Here is a 16,008-nt window from a genome sequence, read left to right as displayed (position 1 = left end):
AGAATCGATATGTAAAATGATAAAAATTATCAAATTCGATATGCGAAACTGATGATATTATTTGTTGAAGTTTTATGGCTAAAAGTACAAAGAAAATACAAAGCACCAATTGAAAGTCACAGTGGTTGCCTTTAACTTTTTTGGAATTTCAAGCAAACGTCTTTGGCACAGGAGTCATTTAAGGTAAGTGGGTCAAAAAGATTAAAGTTTTCAAGTTCAGACTTACAAGATTTGTGGGTTCTCAAAGTCCTTCAGTGCTCCTCAAGACCAGGTCTTTTGTCATCTAGCTGCACAAACCCTTCGGTTTTGGGTCCACAAGCTCAAAGGAGGATTATGTAGCCTCTGGGGTCGCTTCACTGCTAATTACATTTGCCGCCTCTGCCCAGTTCAAGGATTTATCTTCCCACTAAGTCACATTTTTGACTATTGAAATCCTTCAAGGTGGGCAACCTGTCTCATCTGGCCGTCCCCCTGGAGTTTAAATTTCACCACTCTCTCCCCTCCCTCTCTGATTCCAGGAAGTGGGAATCAAGAAGGAACTATAAGGAGGTCAACAATGAGACACTTGTCCCTTTCATAAATAGATTTGGGCTTCTCACTTTGAGGGACACTAAGACCACTGCTCTTGAATTCTCTAACACCATTTCGAGAGCCGTAGACATCCTGGCCCCTGCCAAACAACACTACTCTGCTAGAAAGAGACCGTCGGCACCCTGGTTCTCCGATGCGCTCAGGTTGCTAAGGCAGGGTTGCAGAAAACAGGAGAGGTTTTGGCGGGCTTACCTTCATCCCAAGGAGAAAGAAATACATAAACGTCTCCTCAAAGAATATAAACTGGCAATAATTGAGGAAAAGAGGGCTCACTTTGTTAAACTGACGGCCCCCTCAATTCTCCCAGAGACCTGTTTAAGATCGTAGACTCCCTTTCTGCTCCCCAGACGGTGGACCCCACAGTGGGATCTCAGGAGCTATGTGATAAAATCTCTATTTTCTTTCACACCAAAATAGCAGATATTTATAATTCGCATGAATCCCTCAACCTTGAGTTGGGTTCCCCCTCTCCCCCTCCCCCTCCCACTCCTGGATGTCGGGCGAATGAATTCTGCCCCAGCCTCCTTAATTTTCCCCTTCTTACTTTGGAGAGGATCAATCAGCTCCTCGACAAAACCAAATCCGGTTCCCCTCTGGATCCCTGCCCACTTAAGGTCCCTAAGGCCTGTAGTGAGGTGGTTATTCCTCCCCTTCTAGAGGTGATGAATCTAGCAATCACGGAAGGAATCTTCTCTCTTCCCTGGAAAATGGTAGTTGTTAAACAACTCCTGAAGAAGGCCACATTGGATCCTGGGGTTTTGAAAAACTTCCGACCCATCTCTTTGTTACCCGCACCCGCAGAAATGTTTGAATTACACCTTAACCATCACTTAAGCTCCTTCTTGGATGACTCTAGCTTGCTAGACCCTTCCCAACATGGCTTTCGAAGAGCTCACAGTACTGAATCCGCCCTTACGGTGGTCATTAATAACATCCGCTCGAAGGTCGATAAGGGCCATAACACTCTTCTGGTCCTGCTCGACCTCACAGCAGCCTTCCACACCCTCTCTCCCTCTGTCCTGGTCGCACGTCTTAGGGAGATTGGAGTTGGAGGCTCAGCTTTAAGCCTCTTGGCCTCTTTCCTTAATCAAAGAGAACAAAGGGTGAAGCTGGGCAAATTCCTCTCCCTCTCCAAACCTGTGCAGTGTGGGGTCCCCCAGGGATCGTCCTTAAGTCCCACACTTTTTGACATCTATGTGGCACCACTTGCCAGGTTAGTGAGATCCTTTGGGTTTGAGGTGTTGTCATATGCTGACGACACCCAAATTATGATCTCCCTCACACAATCTTTGAGTGGCTCTGCTCTTAACTTCAGGAACTGCATGGAGGCGATTTTCCATTGGATGATTCAGAACTTCCTGAAGTTGAAAGGAGAGAAGACAGAGATTTTGATCTTCGGGGGAAACCAGGACATCTGGTCTAGTGACTGGTGGCCTCCGTCCCTCGCGGAGTGTCCCCGTCCCTCTCAATCTGCCAGGAATCTGGGGGTATTAATAGATTCCACACTCTCCTTTGACCGGCTGGTTAGTAGGACTGTCTCCACCTGCTGTGGCATCATCAGGATCTTGAGAAAGATCGAACACCTCCTCTCTCCTGATGCCCGGAAACAAGTCACTGTGGCTCTCGTCTCTTCGAGACTGGATTACTGCAATGCGCTTTATGCAGGTATTAATAAGAATCTTATCCAGTGCTTGCAGATAGTGCAAAACGCGGCGGCCAGGATGGTTCTTAAGCTCCCTAGACTCTCTTCAGCTTCCCTGGCCAGGAAGAACCTGCATTGGCTGCCCATCCAATCTAGGATCTTGATTAAGATCCTTTGTCTTGCTCATTGGGCTTTGTATGGCTCGGGCTCAGAGGGCATCAGGTCCCTATTACACTTTTACTCCCCCAGTAGAGATCTTCTCTCGTCCAATAAAAACCTTCTTTCAGTTCCTAGATTTGGAAAAGCAAGGTGGGGAGGGAGAACCTTCTCCACTCTGGTTCCGAGGCTTTGGAACACCCTTCCCCCTGAATTGGCAGGACAATCCTCTATTGTGCTTTTTCGTAAAGCATTAAAAATGTGCCTTTTTGTAGAGGCTTATCCGTAATTTTGCACTAGGAGAACTCCAAGCTATACGATCTTTTGGCGCCTTGATGCCCTTGGGCTAAGTTGCGCGTTACAAGTCTCCCCTCATTCATTCATTCATTCAAGGGAGAATCCATCTTGGGGCAGCTACAGCACCTAGGGCCAGATGCAGGTAGCTAAATATCGGTCAGTAACTGCCGAAAATCTGGGATTTTCCCGCTACCGACGAGTATTTAGCCCTTTTTAATGTAGGAGGCTGGTTTTAAGGATTCAGTAATGTACCGATTCCTTATTTTAAGGAATCGGTAAAGTACTGATTCCTTATTTTAAGGAATCTGTAAATTACCGAATCCTTAAAACCTATGTAGGTAGCACTCAAGTGAGTGCATTTTTGCTTTAAGGATTCGTTATTTACCACCAACTACAAGTTGGTGGCAAATACCGAATACCTTTAAAAAAGCAATAATTTGCTTTTTTCAAGGTGCCATGTGGCAGACATACATGCACTTAGGTCATGTATGTGTGCCACATGTGCACACATGCACGATTCAGGGGTGCAACAGGGTGTCAATGTGACACCCTGCCACCCTTGAATATGCTCCTGCTATTACCGATTCGGTAAATACCGAATCGATAATAGTGAATGGTTTTCCATTCATTCCTATGGGCCTACAGGCCCATAGGAATGAATGGGAAGGTATTTCTTATTACCAAATCGGTATTACCGAATCGGTAATAAGAAATATTACCGAATCGGTACATTTTACCGATTTATCACCTACATCATATTTACCGATTCCTAAATACTGAATCTGTAAAATTCGGTTTTTAGGAATCGGGAAAATGAGATTACCTACATCTAGCCCCAGCCTGCAGTCTTCCACAGATGGAAAAAGTGACTGAAGTTCACAAAGTTATTTTCACTCAGAAAACTCCTCCTGGTCACTCCTGTCATACCTCACATCCTCGGAGCAGGTTTTTAGGCAAAGGCCTCTTCAACTAGGGCTCTCTTAGGGTCCATTCGACAGATGCCAAATAGGCCTTGGTCAAGTCAGGGAGCCCTTTTGCCTTGCAGCAAAAAAGTATTGAGTTTTAACGTGGTGCACCCTAAAAACTCATGGACCTGGGTTAATAAGTAAGTACAAGGAAAGTGGTCAGAGTTTGCGCAATTATTCAGCAGAAATCCAGTATTACTCCATACAGTCGTTCACCACATACATGTATCATTATTCATTGATAAACAAAAAGTGAACAATAAAGCTGGTAGTATTCAAAGTCTGATTGCATTTATTTTTGCAATCGTGTAAGTTGTAATTACTACATCACAGAAATAACTTTTGATCTTCAAGGTTTATGAACGTAATTTTCAAATCATTACATCAATGGTGCTCTCAGTGAGGGAAGGAGGGAATGTGATTGGGTTTGTGAAGGACTGGGTTAAGCATCACATTAAAATCAGTAGGCCTTTACACTAAAGCTAGTACACATGTTCCCTAGTCACATCACACATAGGCTAGACAAATCCATTTTGTTGAGTCCTATGGTGTGTTGGGTTGGTGTAGTCTACGTTTCGACCCCTGTATGTGTTTAAGGGTTATTCTTGCCTCATGTTGGGGTCTTCGTCAGGACAGATAAGAAATGGGAGCACATTAATGCAACGGTCGGCGTCTGAGCCGTCACTGCGTGGGCCAACGTGGGCTCCTCAAACTTTTGGGCAATGCTCCTGTGGTCGAGCATACAATTTCACTCATGTCAGGATTTATGGAACCAGTGGGTAACAATTTCTTTATTCAGTGCGCACCTGGCACCATTCTGATCATTGTCGGCGTTTACTCTGCCATCTGGCAGAGTAAACGCTGACAATGATCAAAATGGTGTTTTGTGAAGGGGAGTTTTCTATGTGTGAAACTCAGTAAAACTGCTAAATTTAACAGTAAACTGGCTATCTTTTTTCACTTCAAGATGAAGTATTGGCCAGTGCAGCCTTGTTGGTTAGGATGCATTATTGTCTTTTTATCTCTAAGTGTCTATGCAGGCCTTCCTGAAGAAAGGCAGAAGAAGACAACTTAAGAACATATATCTAATGAAGTGCTCCGTGGTCCACGCACATGGGCGGGACTATTCACATGATTATGACTATACACGGAAATCCCCTACAAGAGAAAGTCTAGGACTTAGCGCCACCGCTTGAAGGCAAATTTGCGAGGTCTGAGAGAGTATAAGCCACTCTTGGTTTCTTTAGTAGTAATTTTCTTCACCAAAGGGCATTTACAACTTCTTCTTTTCACCCTGTGTATTACTGGGACGGACCACTAGGCAGATATTTCTATAATTAGGAATACTCAGATCGAGTCCATTTAATTTTGAGTAAATCTTGAATTCTCCAAGTGCAAGTGCTAGCTAATCACACACAAATCTTTGTCAATTGGACTAATAAAGCATTCAATTCTGCACTTACTTTCTGGTGTTCTCATTCTTCAACAGAGCCTTGGCCTGCTGTTCGCTGATGATTGTCGCTTTCACCTGTGGTGGATTCATGTGCACATTTAATTTTCCGCCAACCAATAAACGCACTGTGGCCACAAACTTAGTCTGCGTCTTCAAGACTTGAGGCGGCTGCTTCTCTATGATAAAAGTGCTACAAACAAGTCAACAATTTGTTAACATCCAAAAGGCAATTCACCTATAAGTTAAACTAAGCATGCATCACTGGCCTATGTCTACGCATTACAATTTGATATGTATATTGTGCCCCTGCTACTTTCAATCTGCTCTCATCACAGACACATTATCATGCAGCACATTTTTTCACCAGCTCAGTCTCAGTTTGAAAACTCCACCTGTTTACACTGAAGCCTTTGTAGTCAATTAGAATGTGCCTTCCTTTCCCTCCTCGCTCTCTCTTATGAATGAACACAGGCATCGGAATAACAGTTTCTGAATCTACCTTCATTAGGTAATTCCTTCTTCAGCTATTTGTAAACCTCAGCTTTTGAGTCAACATAAAAATGCCACTTATGATGGTGCAATTGGATCTCTCCTTCACAAAGATGCTTGGAGAGACAACTAATTCATAGTGTAGTCAGACACTACATTAAGTATTTTACTGACACCGATTTTTAAAAATATATGTACAGTAACTCCCAGCGTGACCAATTTTCTATTGTAAAATACACTCACAAGAGAACAAATGAATGGAAAGAGCATACCTTGACATTGGAACTTGTGATTTAGGATGGAGCGTTCATTCTATAACATTCACAGAAACATCATGTGACTGAATGTAAATGTAAATTGATACTTGTATAGCGCACTATTCGCCCGCAAGGGTCTGCGCCGTGGAACCCATCCTGGCTTTCCCTGTGAGGCGTCCACTCCTGGGCACCCCCAAGGTGGAGGCCAGGCATCCTTAGCGTTTTGGGGGCCGTTGTGGAGATTAAGCAAGCTATTTCCCAGAGTTTCAGAGTGGGTCTCCATGATTGGAATAGGCACCGAGGCGAGAATATCAGGTCCGTGGAATTTTTGAGCCCAAGACCCGCCGAGGCGGGGAATTGAACCCTAGTCACGGACTAGACCTCTGCATCAGGGTCTGCCGCTCTAACCATTGAGCCACGCTTCTCCACTTTATTAAGGGTGCCACAAAAGATTACATTTAGGAAAAATGATCTGTCTATTTGTATTTTAGGGTGGGACCACATAGGTCAGTTTGTGAGCCATGATTCCATATGAAGAACTGGAACAGGCCTATGATTTGGGGAAACTTACGAAAACAACATTTGTCTATAGCAACCGTAGATTTTGAGGCGTACGCCTAGTCCTTGTCCTCCATAAGTACTACAGTGGAGAAGACAGTAGATGCTCATAGTAGAAATGTACAGATGCACACTATAATTTTACTTTGCTTTTTTTCTCCAAAGGAAAAACGTGCACTCCTCTTGGACAAAGCCATTATCTCACATGCCAATTAAATATTTTTCCACCCTAGAAAGGCAATTATTCCGTAGAAGAGAGGAACACCCACCAACTTAAATATTTTCAAGATGTTCACTGCCTTTTGCAAAAGGCCTACTTTTTCACTCCTGCCTGCGCAATTATGACAGCAGAAAATCTGCAATGTATCTGCTTATGTAAGGACAGGTCGCTTTGAGTGCGCAATCATCTGCTTATCCTCAATTTGTGAGTTAGGATTGGGTCTTCGAAAGATTACTATTTGGCGCACTTAAGATTCACTTTTGTGAGCACATTTTGTGAATTGGACAATTATATCTATGAAAGGGCATGCTGCCTTCTCCATCTTGCAGAAGCACTCTTAAGTGATCCAAGAATGTTGCCTAGTCAAAGAGAGAAAGGAGAGAGGCCATGGGTGGCGTCAAAATATATTGTAAAATTGAGATGCTTCTTCTACTCATGATTGGAGGGGTCATGTTTAAATAATGACTATCCAATTCTTCATGCTGACTTGTGAAAGTAAGAATCTGTCATTTGAAAGATGCTCTCTGAGAAAAGATCATTATAAATACATTTGACAATTCTGGGCATGACTAAATGACCAGATGTTGTTTATTTGGGTTGTAGAGCGGTCTCCCACAGCTGCTGCACACTTACACAAGCAACGTGCCTATATTTTCTGCCAGAGCAGCTGCACACCCACAAATAGACTCCAAATGCAATGCTCTTTAAAGAGAGCCCAAGGGCATAATGCCAAGTTCTTACGGTTTATGTACACATCCATGGCTGGGAAACAACCTAGTGATGAGATTTGTACCTTGTAACAAGTGCTGATATGATGTCGGTGATTGTCGCATTGAGTTCTGCAAGCAGCTCTTCCACCGGGCCGGGAATGGGGAGTTGTTGGCATAGATGCTCAGCACGGCGGATCTGCTGACGATTCTGCCAAATTAGTTCAGCCAACTTTTCGCACCTGCCAAGAAAGAAAAAAGGGTGAACCAAAGAAATAACAAAATATTAAAGTTGTTCATTTTCGAACTGAGAAAAAACATTAATTAACTTTTTAATGCAATGCACACATGTACAAGAGACAACTCTCATAGAACTGGATGGACTCTGTTGCACATAAAATCCACATCTGAAAATGTGCCTTAATGGGGATTCATATGTTCTTGATCTAGCTCTTTCTCTTTGCCGACCTTATAGAAAAGTCAGTGAGTGTAACTGCTACAGTGCTGTCCATTCATATGTTTGAAAAGCTGAGCACCCAGACAAAACTGCTTGGCGTTAGTGATCATCACTCATTTTGTTTCTCACAATCCTATCCATGGTGGTGTTATGACATATGCTAGTGTGGTTGGGTGCAAGGACTAAGAATACTTGAATTGTTAGGAGGGTAACTTTGCATCACTTTTGTGTCCTCGTTTTTCCCTTTCTCTAACCTGTGTGCACAGATTTCACAGAATGATACACTCAGAAGCTGACAATATACACATATTCAGGACTGGCGCATATCAGAAATATCATGCCAAAAAGAGGAACTACACTTGACGAAATGCTGAGCCCTTATGATCTCCTTATTTGCAAGAAAAGCACTTGTGATTGGCCAACATTAGTCAGAAAATGGTGTTAGCTGCTATGCAAATGGCATAAATTATTTCATAAACAGGAACCCTTTAGAAAAAAGTGCAAGACGGAAACTCTGTGATTTTTATTGCTCAAGATAAGAGTACCCTAACCAACAAAAGGATGGGGAGAGCTTCTAAAAGATCTAATAAAGAAACTTAAAGAACTATTGCCACTTCGAAATTATTTAAGGCATAGCCTCCAATGGTACTTTAAGACCTAGGCTAAAAATGGAGAAACTATTTATTGATAAGGATGAAAACCTAATAACCTCAGCAAAACAAAACAAGGAGCACCTACAAACTGTAAAACCATATCTCCATGAAAAACATTGAAAGGCTCTTTAAAGGACTAGATCACAAACAAAATGGAAGACCCACTTAGGTTCCAGACTGGAGTATGCAAAAGCAATACCCAATAGACAAGTCATATTCGCAAGAATACAGTTCGATACCAGTCCCTTGGATGTAAAAAAATAAAGGAAAGGAAACTGCAAAAGATAAAAATTATATCCATTTATTCTCTCGTCCAAGCGAAGAGGCATATCTTCAACTCTACCTAGGTCTACATTGACTCCTGGTAGAATACTATCTTGCTGCACTAAATACTTCAATTTGGTTTATAAAAGTTTCATGTAAGAAGAAATTGTACTTGTACAATATAGATCTGCAGGTTGAAGCGTCATTCTCTTCTGAAATAGGCAGTGGTTATTACTGTGAGAAGTTGGCCTGATATGTAGTGCTCACTATTCTAGTGATCACTGTGTATCATTCCAAACAACCCTTATTGATGATTGGTTGTAAGTCAACCTTATAGACCAGCTATCCTAGTAGCATGGACAAGAGCAGTCTTTAAGCTAAACTCTAGAGGGCGTGTTAAGCCAGCTGTTATACCATCACATATACCCCTTGAACACCAAGTGAAAGGACACCACACAAGTTGCTATGAAAATAAAAGGATATTTATTTATAACAAGTCTACCCTGATCTCTTTATGAGTCAGGGAGGTAAGCACACAACAAAACTCTTAAGAAAATACTTCAAGTTGCACAATTTACACAAATGCCTGAGGGGCCCGAAAAACCGTATACTACAAAAGTGGAATGCAAAATACTAGCAGGTAAGTAACTGGATCCAGAGGCTTTAGGTTCGCTAGGACTACAATACTGAACCTTCAGGTTAGGAGCAGGAGGCCTAGGGGGATCGGGTGCAGAGTGTGCACTCTCACGCGGGATGCGGGACAAAGTCTATGGATGCTAGATTTCGTAAAGTTAGTGTTATCGGACGAATTCGACTAGATAGGCTGAAAACGAAAAAGGATCTGGACACTTAGATAGTTAACCTACGTTGGAACACCGAAATGCTCAAGTTACCTAGCCCAGGGGCTGCGGCTGCATAGGGTTCAAAAGACGTCGGGAATCCTCGTTACAGTCTATGGAGCCTGAAAGAAGAAGTTGCTGGCAGGCGACCAGTCATGAAGTTCAATGTGATCCAAGCCTGGATCGAAGATGGAGACGACCTGAAAGCAGAGGGGACTCAGTTCTTAATCACTAGCCAGTGATCAGATGGGCACCAGGATGGCACCGGATGCACCACCAACCAGCACTTTAATGCACGCAGTAGCAGTGAAGACCAGTCAACGGTAAAAGGAGGAATGGCCACTGAAATGCCACATGCAAAATAAGCCACCAAACTAGACTCAGTACTGGCTGCAGTAGAAAAGATAGGATCCTCACTGGACCAGACTCGCACCTCATTTGAATTGATAAAGTCACATCAGACTTTAATTTACTGCGTGCCAACCACCAAAAACTTGGAGATAGTGTGTGCTCGCAGGAACTGTCGATTGTGGAACTGAAGCCAATCACTCAAAGTCATGGGGCCTCCTTACAGGACCTTATAGACCGCGTACATGACCTGGAAGACAAAGTGGGGCTGCTGAAGGGCAAAGAGGGACGACGCCTGGAAGAATTCACTGAACGCTGGATCAAAGAGCTTCTTCCAGATGGTGCACTGTCTGCCCACTTTGTAATCGAAAGAGCTCACCGAGTCCCAGCACAAAAACCACCGCCGGGCGCCCGCCCACGTCCCTTCCTATTCAAAGTCCTCAACTACAGAGACAGAGACTCAATCCTTAGGGAGGCCCGCAAGCTGGCAGGTATAACAGTGGACAATAGCCACATCATGTTATTCCCAGACTTCACAACACAGGTGCAACGCCGCAGAAGCGTGTACACTGTGGTGAAGAAACAACTGCGTGAACTAGGCCTCAACTACTCATTACTATTTCCGGCCAAACTGCGGGTGGTTGCGAACGGAGCGACGCACTTCTTTGACTCCCCCTCTGATACTTGGGACTGGTTAGAGGAATCGGGCCTAATGTCTGGGCCAAGGCCACCTTGGGCAGTAGACCTAAGGGCATCCGGGTTGGTAACCCACTCGCCAGTATTGTGGTGCTGTTTCCGACATCCCGGGTTCATGTATCCTTCATGTGATAGTGGGTTACTAATGCCCTTCCTTTGAGCGATAAGAACATTGAGCCCACTATGTTACCAACACTAGAATCGTCCGATTTCTAAGGAGAACTTCTTAACATTTCCAAGTGTTCACTTAAATATAGAGGTACATATAACAAGCCTATGCTCTATTGGAACCCTCTCTGACTCTAGAGAAATAAGGTTGTCTATACACAAATCTGCATAAAATCATCATGAATGAAGAATAAGGAATATATATTGGTCATTTGGTTGGTCATTTTGCCGTGCTGGGAGTGCTGTCCCGGTTGCCTGTTCTCATTTGCCTGCAAGAAACAACGCCTCGCGGCCCCCGCTCCGCGGGAGCCGCTCGTAGGCTCAACTTTCCACAAGGGATCTGGTTATTCTTCCCCTGTTGTGCATTGGAGCACCAACGCGCCAACTGAAACGTACTCTCCTTTCACAAGCCCAGAGGAGGGACTGCCAGGACCAGCCTGCTGTGCGGCGCAGATCGGCCGCAGCTGGTCCTCTTCCCGCCCCTTTCACCTGCTTAAATCAACGCGGAGAATGTGCTGCCTGGGTTGGTCATTTTGCCGTGCTGGGAGTGCTGTCCCGGTTGCCTGTTCTCATTTGCCTGCAAGAAACAACGCCTCGCGGCCCCCGCTCCGCGGGAGCCGCTCGTAGGCTCAACTTTCCACAAGGGATCTGGTTATTCTTCCCCTGTTGTGCATTGGAGCACCAACGCGCCAACTGAAACGTACTCTCCTTTCACAAGCCCAGAGGCGGGACTGCGAGGACCAGCCTGCTGTGCGGCGCAGATCGGCCGCAGCTGGTCCTCTTCCCGCCCCTTCCTGTCACTCCCTTTGATATTGCATCCCAGCCACGCGCACGCGGGACGCGCGCGGGGCAAAGGCCGGGGCGAAGACCGGACAAAGAGCGGGCCGTTGTGTGGCCGTTAGGTGGCTGGTGAGGCTGGGCTGGGCCCCGTCCCTGAGTCTTTGTGGCATAAATCCTGGACCTGAATACTTAATGCATGCTTCCTCATTGTGCTGCACCGCGCGCCTGATGTGATTGTCTAGTGGCTGTCAAGTCCCTCTAATCTTGCTGGCTGGGTAACTATTACGACGGTTGCTCTTGGTTACTTCCCATAGTTGTTTATTTTCTGTTATAATGGACATGGCCTCACCTGGGAAAGCGGGGGCACATCCCAACAAGGGCAAATTGGACAATTACTTCAAGAAATCCATCTCTGAGATCGAAAGAGAAGAAGCTCTGGAAGAGAAAAGGATGGAGCGTCGTCGCTCCATCGAGGGTCATAAGGCTAGATCCACCCTGGGTACATCCGTGCCCAATCGACTACCTAGTACAGAGCTGATCACTGAGGACCCCTTTACTTCTCAGGGTGTCCCTGAACTCTTAAGAGATATCTCTTCTGCGCCACTTTCTCTTGTGGATCCCTTCAGTCCATCTCCTCTTGCCCCCCCACCACTTTGTAACCCTGATGTAGCCCCGAATCCCCCGATAGCTCCCATCCAAATTGGAAAAATTAACCCCAAAAATCTGCAGAGGAAGGTTGTGGCCCAGATAAATCATGGTCCTCCGCCCAAAAAGAGAATGAGGAAGGGGGGCTCCATACAAAAAGGTAAAACTAGTCATACTGAATTTGGCAAGGGCAAGGGGGGGGGAGGACAGCCTCTGCTTCTAAATCAACTGAAGGCACAAGACTCGATACTCCCATAGTGACCATACAAGACACACCATCTCCCATAGTAGTCACTACCCCTCCAAATCCAAATTCTGAGGAGATCCTCCCGCTCGCCCCCACCTTGGAGTTTCTTGGGCAAATGCTCAGGACGCTCACTTCCCCAATCACGGACAGACTACGGGCCATTGAAGAGCGGTTAGGGAATCTGGAGCAGACTATTCTCAATAAACTGGACAACCAGATGGTTGTTCCCGTATCTACTACAGTGATAGCTTCAGCCAGCTCATCAAATAGTTTAAAACCCTCTGTACCCAAGAAGCCCCTCCCAACTTCTTCCAACTCAGCCAAGGCGGCTCACATAACCTCTACCATTACCACAACGGCCTCTCTTCCAGTGTCCAATCCCCCTACCAAAATAGTGGCAAACAATCTCGTGGGAACTTCTACCTCTAAAAATGATTCTAGACCTGACATGCACTCGAATGGTGCCATTCCCAAGGGTGGAAATAGTATGTTACCTAGACCAATTCAGACGGTTGAAGAGAGGGAACCCCTAGTATAGTACAAAAACGTAGGATCCCTCAGGTCGAACTGCCTCCGGAATCACTACCTTACGTAGTGGTGCTTACGGGTGTTCCCACCCTTGACCCTGATAAGCGAGAAGGCCCACAACAACTCAAAAATAAGACCATGTATTGGCTGTCTAAGAACAGACCACTCCCTGGGAATGTAAATGGGGACATAGTGCATGTGCGCCGACTCTCCTGGTTGGGGGGGCGGGTGAAAGACATAGAAGGCGATCTGATTGTGATCAACTTCAGGGACCCGGAAGCTGTCAGGCACATTCTGAGCTGGATGCCAGGGAACCTTGGCAAATCCATCATGCCGTGTGATCTCACCTATTTTTACCCTAGAGCTCTAGTGGCCCCCCTGTCATGTCCATGGCCCTCTATGCCCTTGACAGGCATTAATGGTCCTAAACAAACCAACCACTATCCTTCTTTGCACCCTTGATTCCAAAGAATGCTCATAGGTGGGAATTTGTCCCTCAGAGGGGCTATGGTTCCAATTATAGGAGTTTGGACCATTCCTCCCAAATGGGGGGGATGGACCACTTGCTTCCTTTTACACCTTTGGAAGTTAGCAACAGATTCGAAGCACTCTCTGGCTTAGACTTTTGTGACTGACTCAAGGGGTGCTCCCCTGGTCATTTTACTGCAGAGGGGGCCTCAAGTGAACTTAACGGTAATTCTGTTGCTCCAGCTTTTAACCCTCCCCGGCAATTGCTTGGCGATATCTATGGCACAACTCAAACCCATCCAGCTGTAAGCAATCACAGTTTATCTCCCCCCTCCACGGCTCTCCATCTCCCATGTATGCAGTGGTGGAGTTACTTCTGAGGGCCAGGGCCCCACACTCCATACTAAGTCCAGAGCCCTGAGGGTACTTTCATGGAACGTTGCAGGGATTTTTAACAAAATACAAACTGAAGAATGGGATTCCCTGATAAATAATAATGAGATTTGCCTTTTTCAAGAGACATGGGCGAGGGAACCGGTTCACAAGACTGGTTATGCTGTATTTGAAATCCCTGCTACTTGGAATGGAAGGGGAAGGCCCTCAGGTGGTCTGGCGGTGTGGATAGCATCTCACACTGGGTGTATAGTGGAAAGTATAGCCACGCTCTCCCAGGATATCCAGTGTGTTTTGCTAACCTGGACGGGCGCCCGAAGTTGGCAATAATAAATGTTTACTCCCGCCCAGTAGGACCAACGGCGGAGTCTACTACACTAGAAGACCTTGCGTCTTTTTTGAGCCAGCTGCCGTCAGATTATAAGGTGATTTTGGGTGGCGATCTTAACTGTCATTTTGAACCCTTAGAGGGCTTGAGGGAAGGGGCCCTCATGGCAGAAGACGATTACTGGGGTATACCACCGTGCCAATCCCCCCATCCCAGATCCTGGTCTCCACTTGCGGTTCAAATCATGTCGTTAACTCTCAACTATGCGTTGAGAGCTTGTAATGGAGTCACAAAAGGGGGGTGGTGATGAACAGAGTGTCTGAATTGAGCAGACCACTCTTACCCAGTCCAAAGATCAGGGCTTGATCCATCACCGTTATTTATCTCACTGCCCCATCCCAGCTCAGAACCTGGCTATATGCAAATCAGTCTGTCCCTGGCCCAGTGCATCATGGGAACAGGGCAGACTAAACTACCAAGCCAATTCTTTACCAGAAAGGAGACAAGCTACCGGGGACCGGTTTCTGGCATTTCAGCCGTCTTCGGCCCGGCTTGCTTGAATCCTGATGGAGCAGTGAGAAAGGGACTCATGTCTGAGTATACCCTGCCACACCTATAGTGGCCAAAATCGATTCACAAAAGGGGGGTGGTGATGAACAGAGTGTCTGAATTGAGCAGACCACTCTTACCCAGTCCAAAGATCAGGGCTTGATCCATCACCGTTATTTATCGCACTGCCCCATCCCAGCTCAGAACCTGGCTATATGCAAATCAGTCTGTCCCTGGCCCAGTGCATCATGGGAACAGGGCAGACTAAACTACCAAGCCAATTCTTTACCAGAAAGGAGACAAGCTACCGGGGACCACCCCTTGTTGTAAATATTTTTGTCCACCCTAAGCGTGGAAGGGTATTCTCAGATGTGAGACCCTTGCTCATTGCACCATCAGGATTCAAGCAAACCGGGCCGAAGACGGCTGTAATGCCAGAAACCGGTCCCCGGGAGCTTGTTTCCTTCCCAGTGTAAGAATTGGCTTTTGTAGTTTGGTTTGCCCTGTTCCCATCATGCACTGGGACAGGAACAGACTAATTTGCATACAGCCAGGTTCTGAAACTGGGATGGTGCAGTGAGCTAAAAAACGGTGTTGGATCTAGCCCTGATCTCTTGACTGGGTGAGAGCTTTCTGCTTAATTCAGAGACTCTGTCCCTCACCACCCCTTGTTGGAGAGCTTGTAATGGTCGCACACCCTCAGACACCCCCTCAAAATGCACATTTAATAGACCAAACCATGAGTCAAGACTGGACTACATTTTTGTTGATACCAGTCTGTGGCCAAAGGTTGAGGATTTTAATATAATCCCCCGCACTGATAGTGATCATAATGCCCTTTCACTTACCTTGCGCTATCTTCCTGAGCCCACCGGACTCTCCTCTCCGGGGGAAGGAGATGAACGGGGAAACCTTGTATTAACCTCTAACAGGCGCAGGGTGAGATGGCAGAAATTCTCCAAGTCGGAAGAAAATATTGGGAAAATTTACAACCTCGTCCTCCCAAGGTTTGAGGCTTTGGATGAAGTAATCAGTCGCTCCAGTGCTCAGGACCTATTTAAAATCTTACCTTCCATACATGAAGACATAGTGGGAACTTTGGGAGAGGTCCTCTATCCAGAGGTACCTAAACCCAAGCATAAAACCAGAACCTCCACTTGGTATAACTCTGACTGCAGAAAGGCCAAATCTAATCTTATTGCTGCAGTCAAAGAGGGTGCCCCCCGTACCAGGGTGTCCCCTTTGCGACAACTGTACAAGGACATTATGGCCCGTGCGAGGTCAGACTGGGACTGGGATAGATGGCACGA

The 16,008-nt window shown here is 45.8% G+C and overlaps 1 protein-coding gene across 7 annotated transcripts in view; it reads right to left on the bottom strand.

Moving 5' to 3' along the window:
• Positions 1-16,008, bottom strand: part of LOC147717179 (signal transducer and activator of transcription 5B) — a 1,664,723-nt gene that overhangs the window by 362,057 nt on the left and 1,286,658 nt on the right. For all 7 annotated transcript variants that reach the window (XM_086924123.1, XM_086924125.1, XM_086924127.1 and 4 more), the window contains 2 exons: positions 7,422-7,577; positions 5,115-5,294 (listed from right to left, as the gene is read on the bottom strand). In XM_086924123.1, coding sequence (XP_086780249.1) covers positions 5,115-5,294; positions 7,422-7,577 — 336 coding nt within the window. The remainder of the gene's footprint in view (positions 1-5,114; positions 5,295-7,421; positions 7,578-16,008) is intronic.

Source organism: Lissotriton vulgaris, chromosome 5, assembly GCF_964263255.1.
Source record: "Lissotriton vulgaris chromosome 5, aLisVul1.2, whole genome shotgun sequence".
In the NCBI taxonomy this organism is placed as follows: Eukaryota; Metazoa; Chordata; class Amphibia; order Caudata; family Salamandridae; genus Lissotriton; species Lissotriton vulgaris.
Note: the sequence above shows the minus strand (reverse complement) of the source record. Positions and strands in the feature narration are given on the sequence as shown.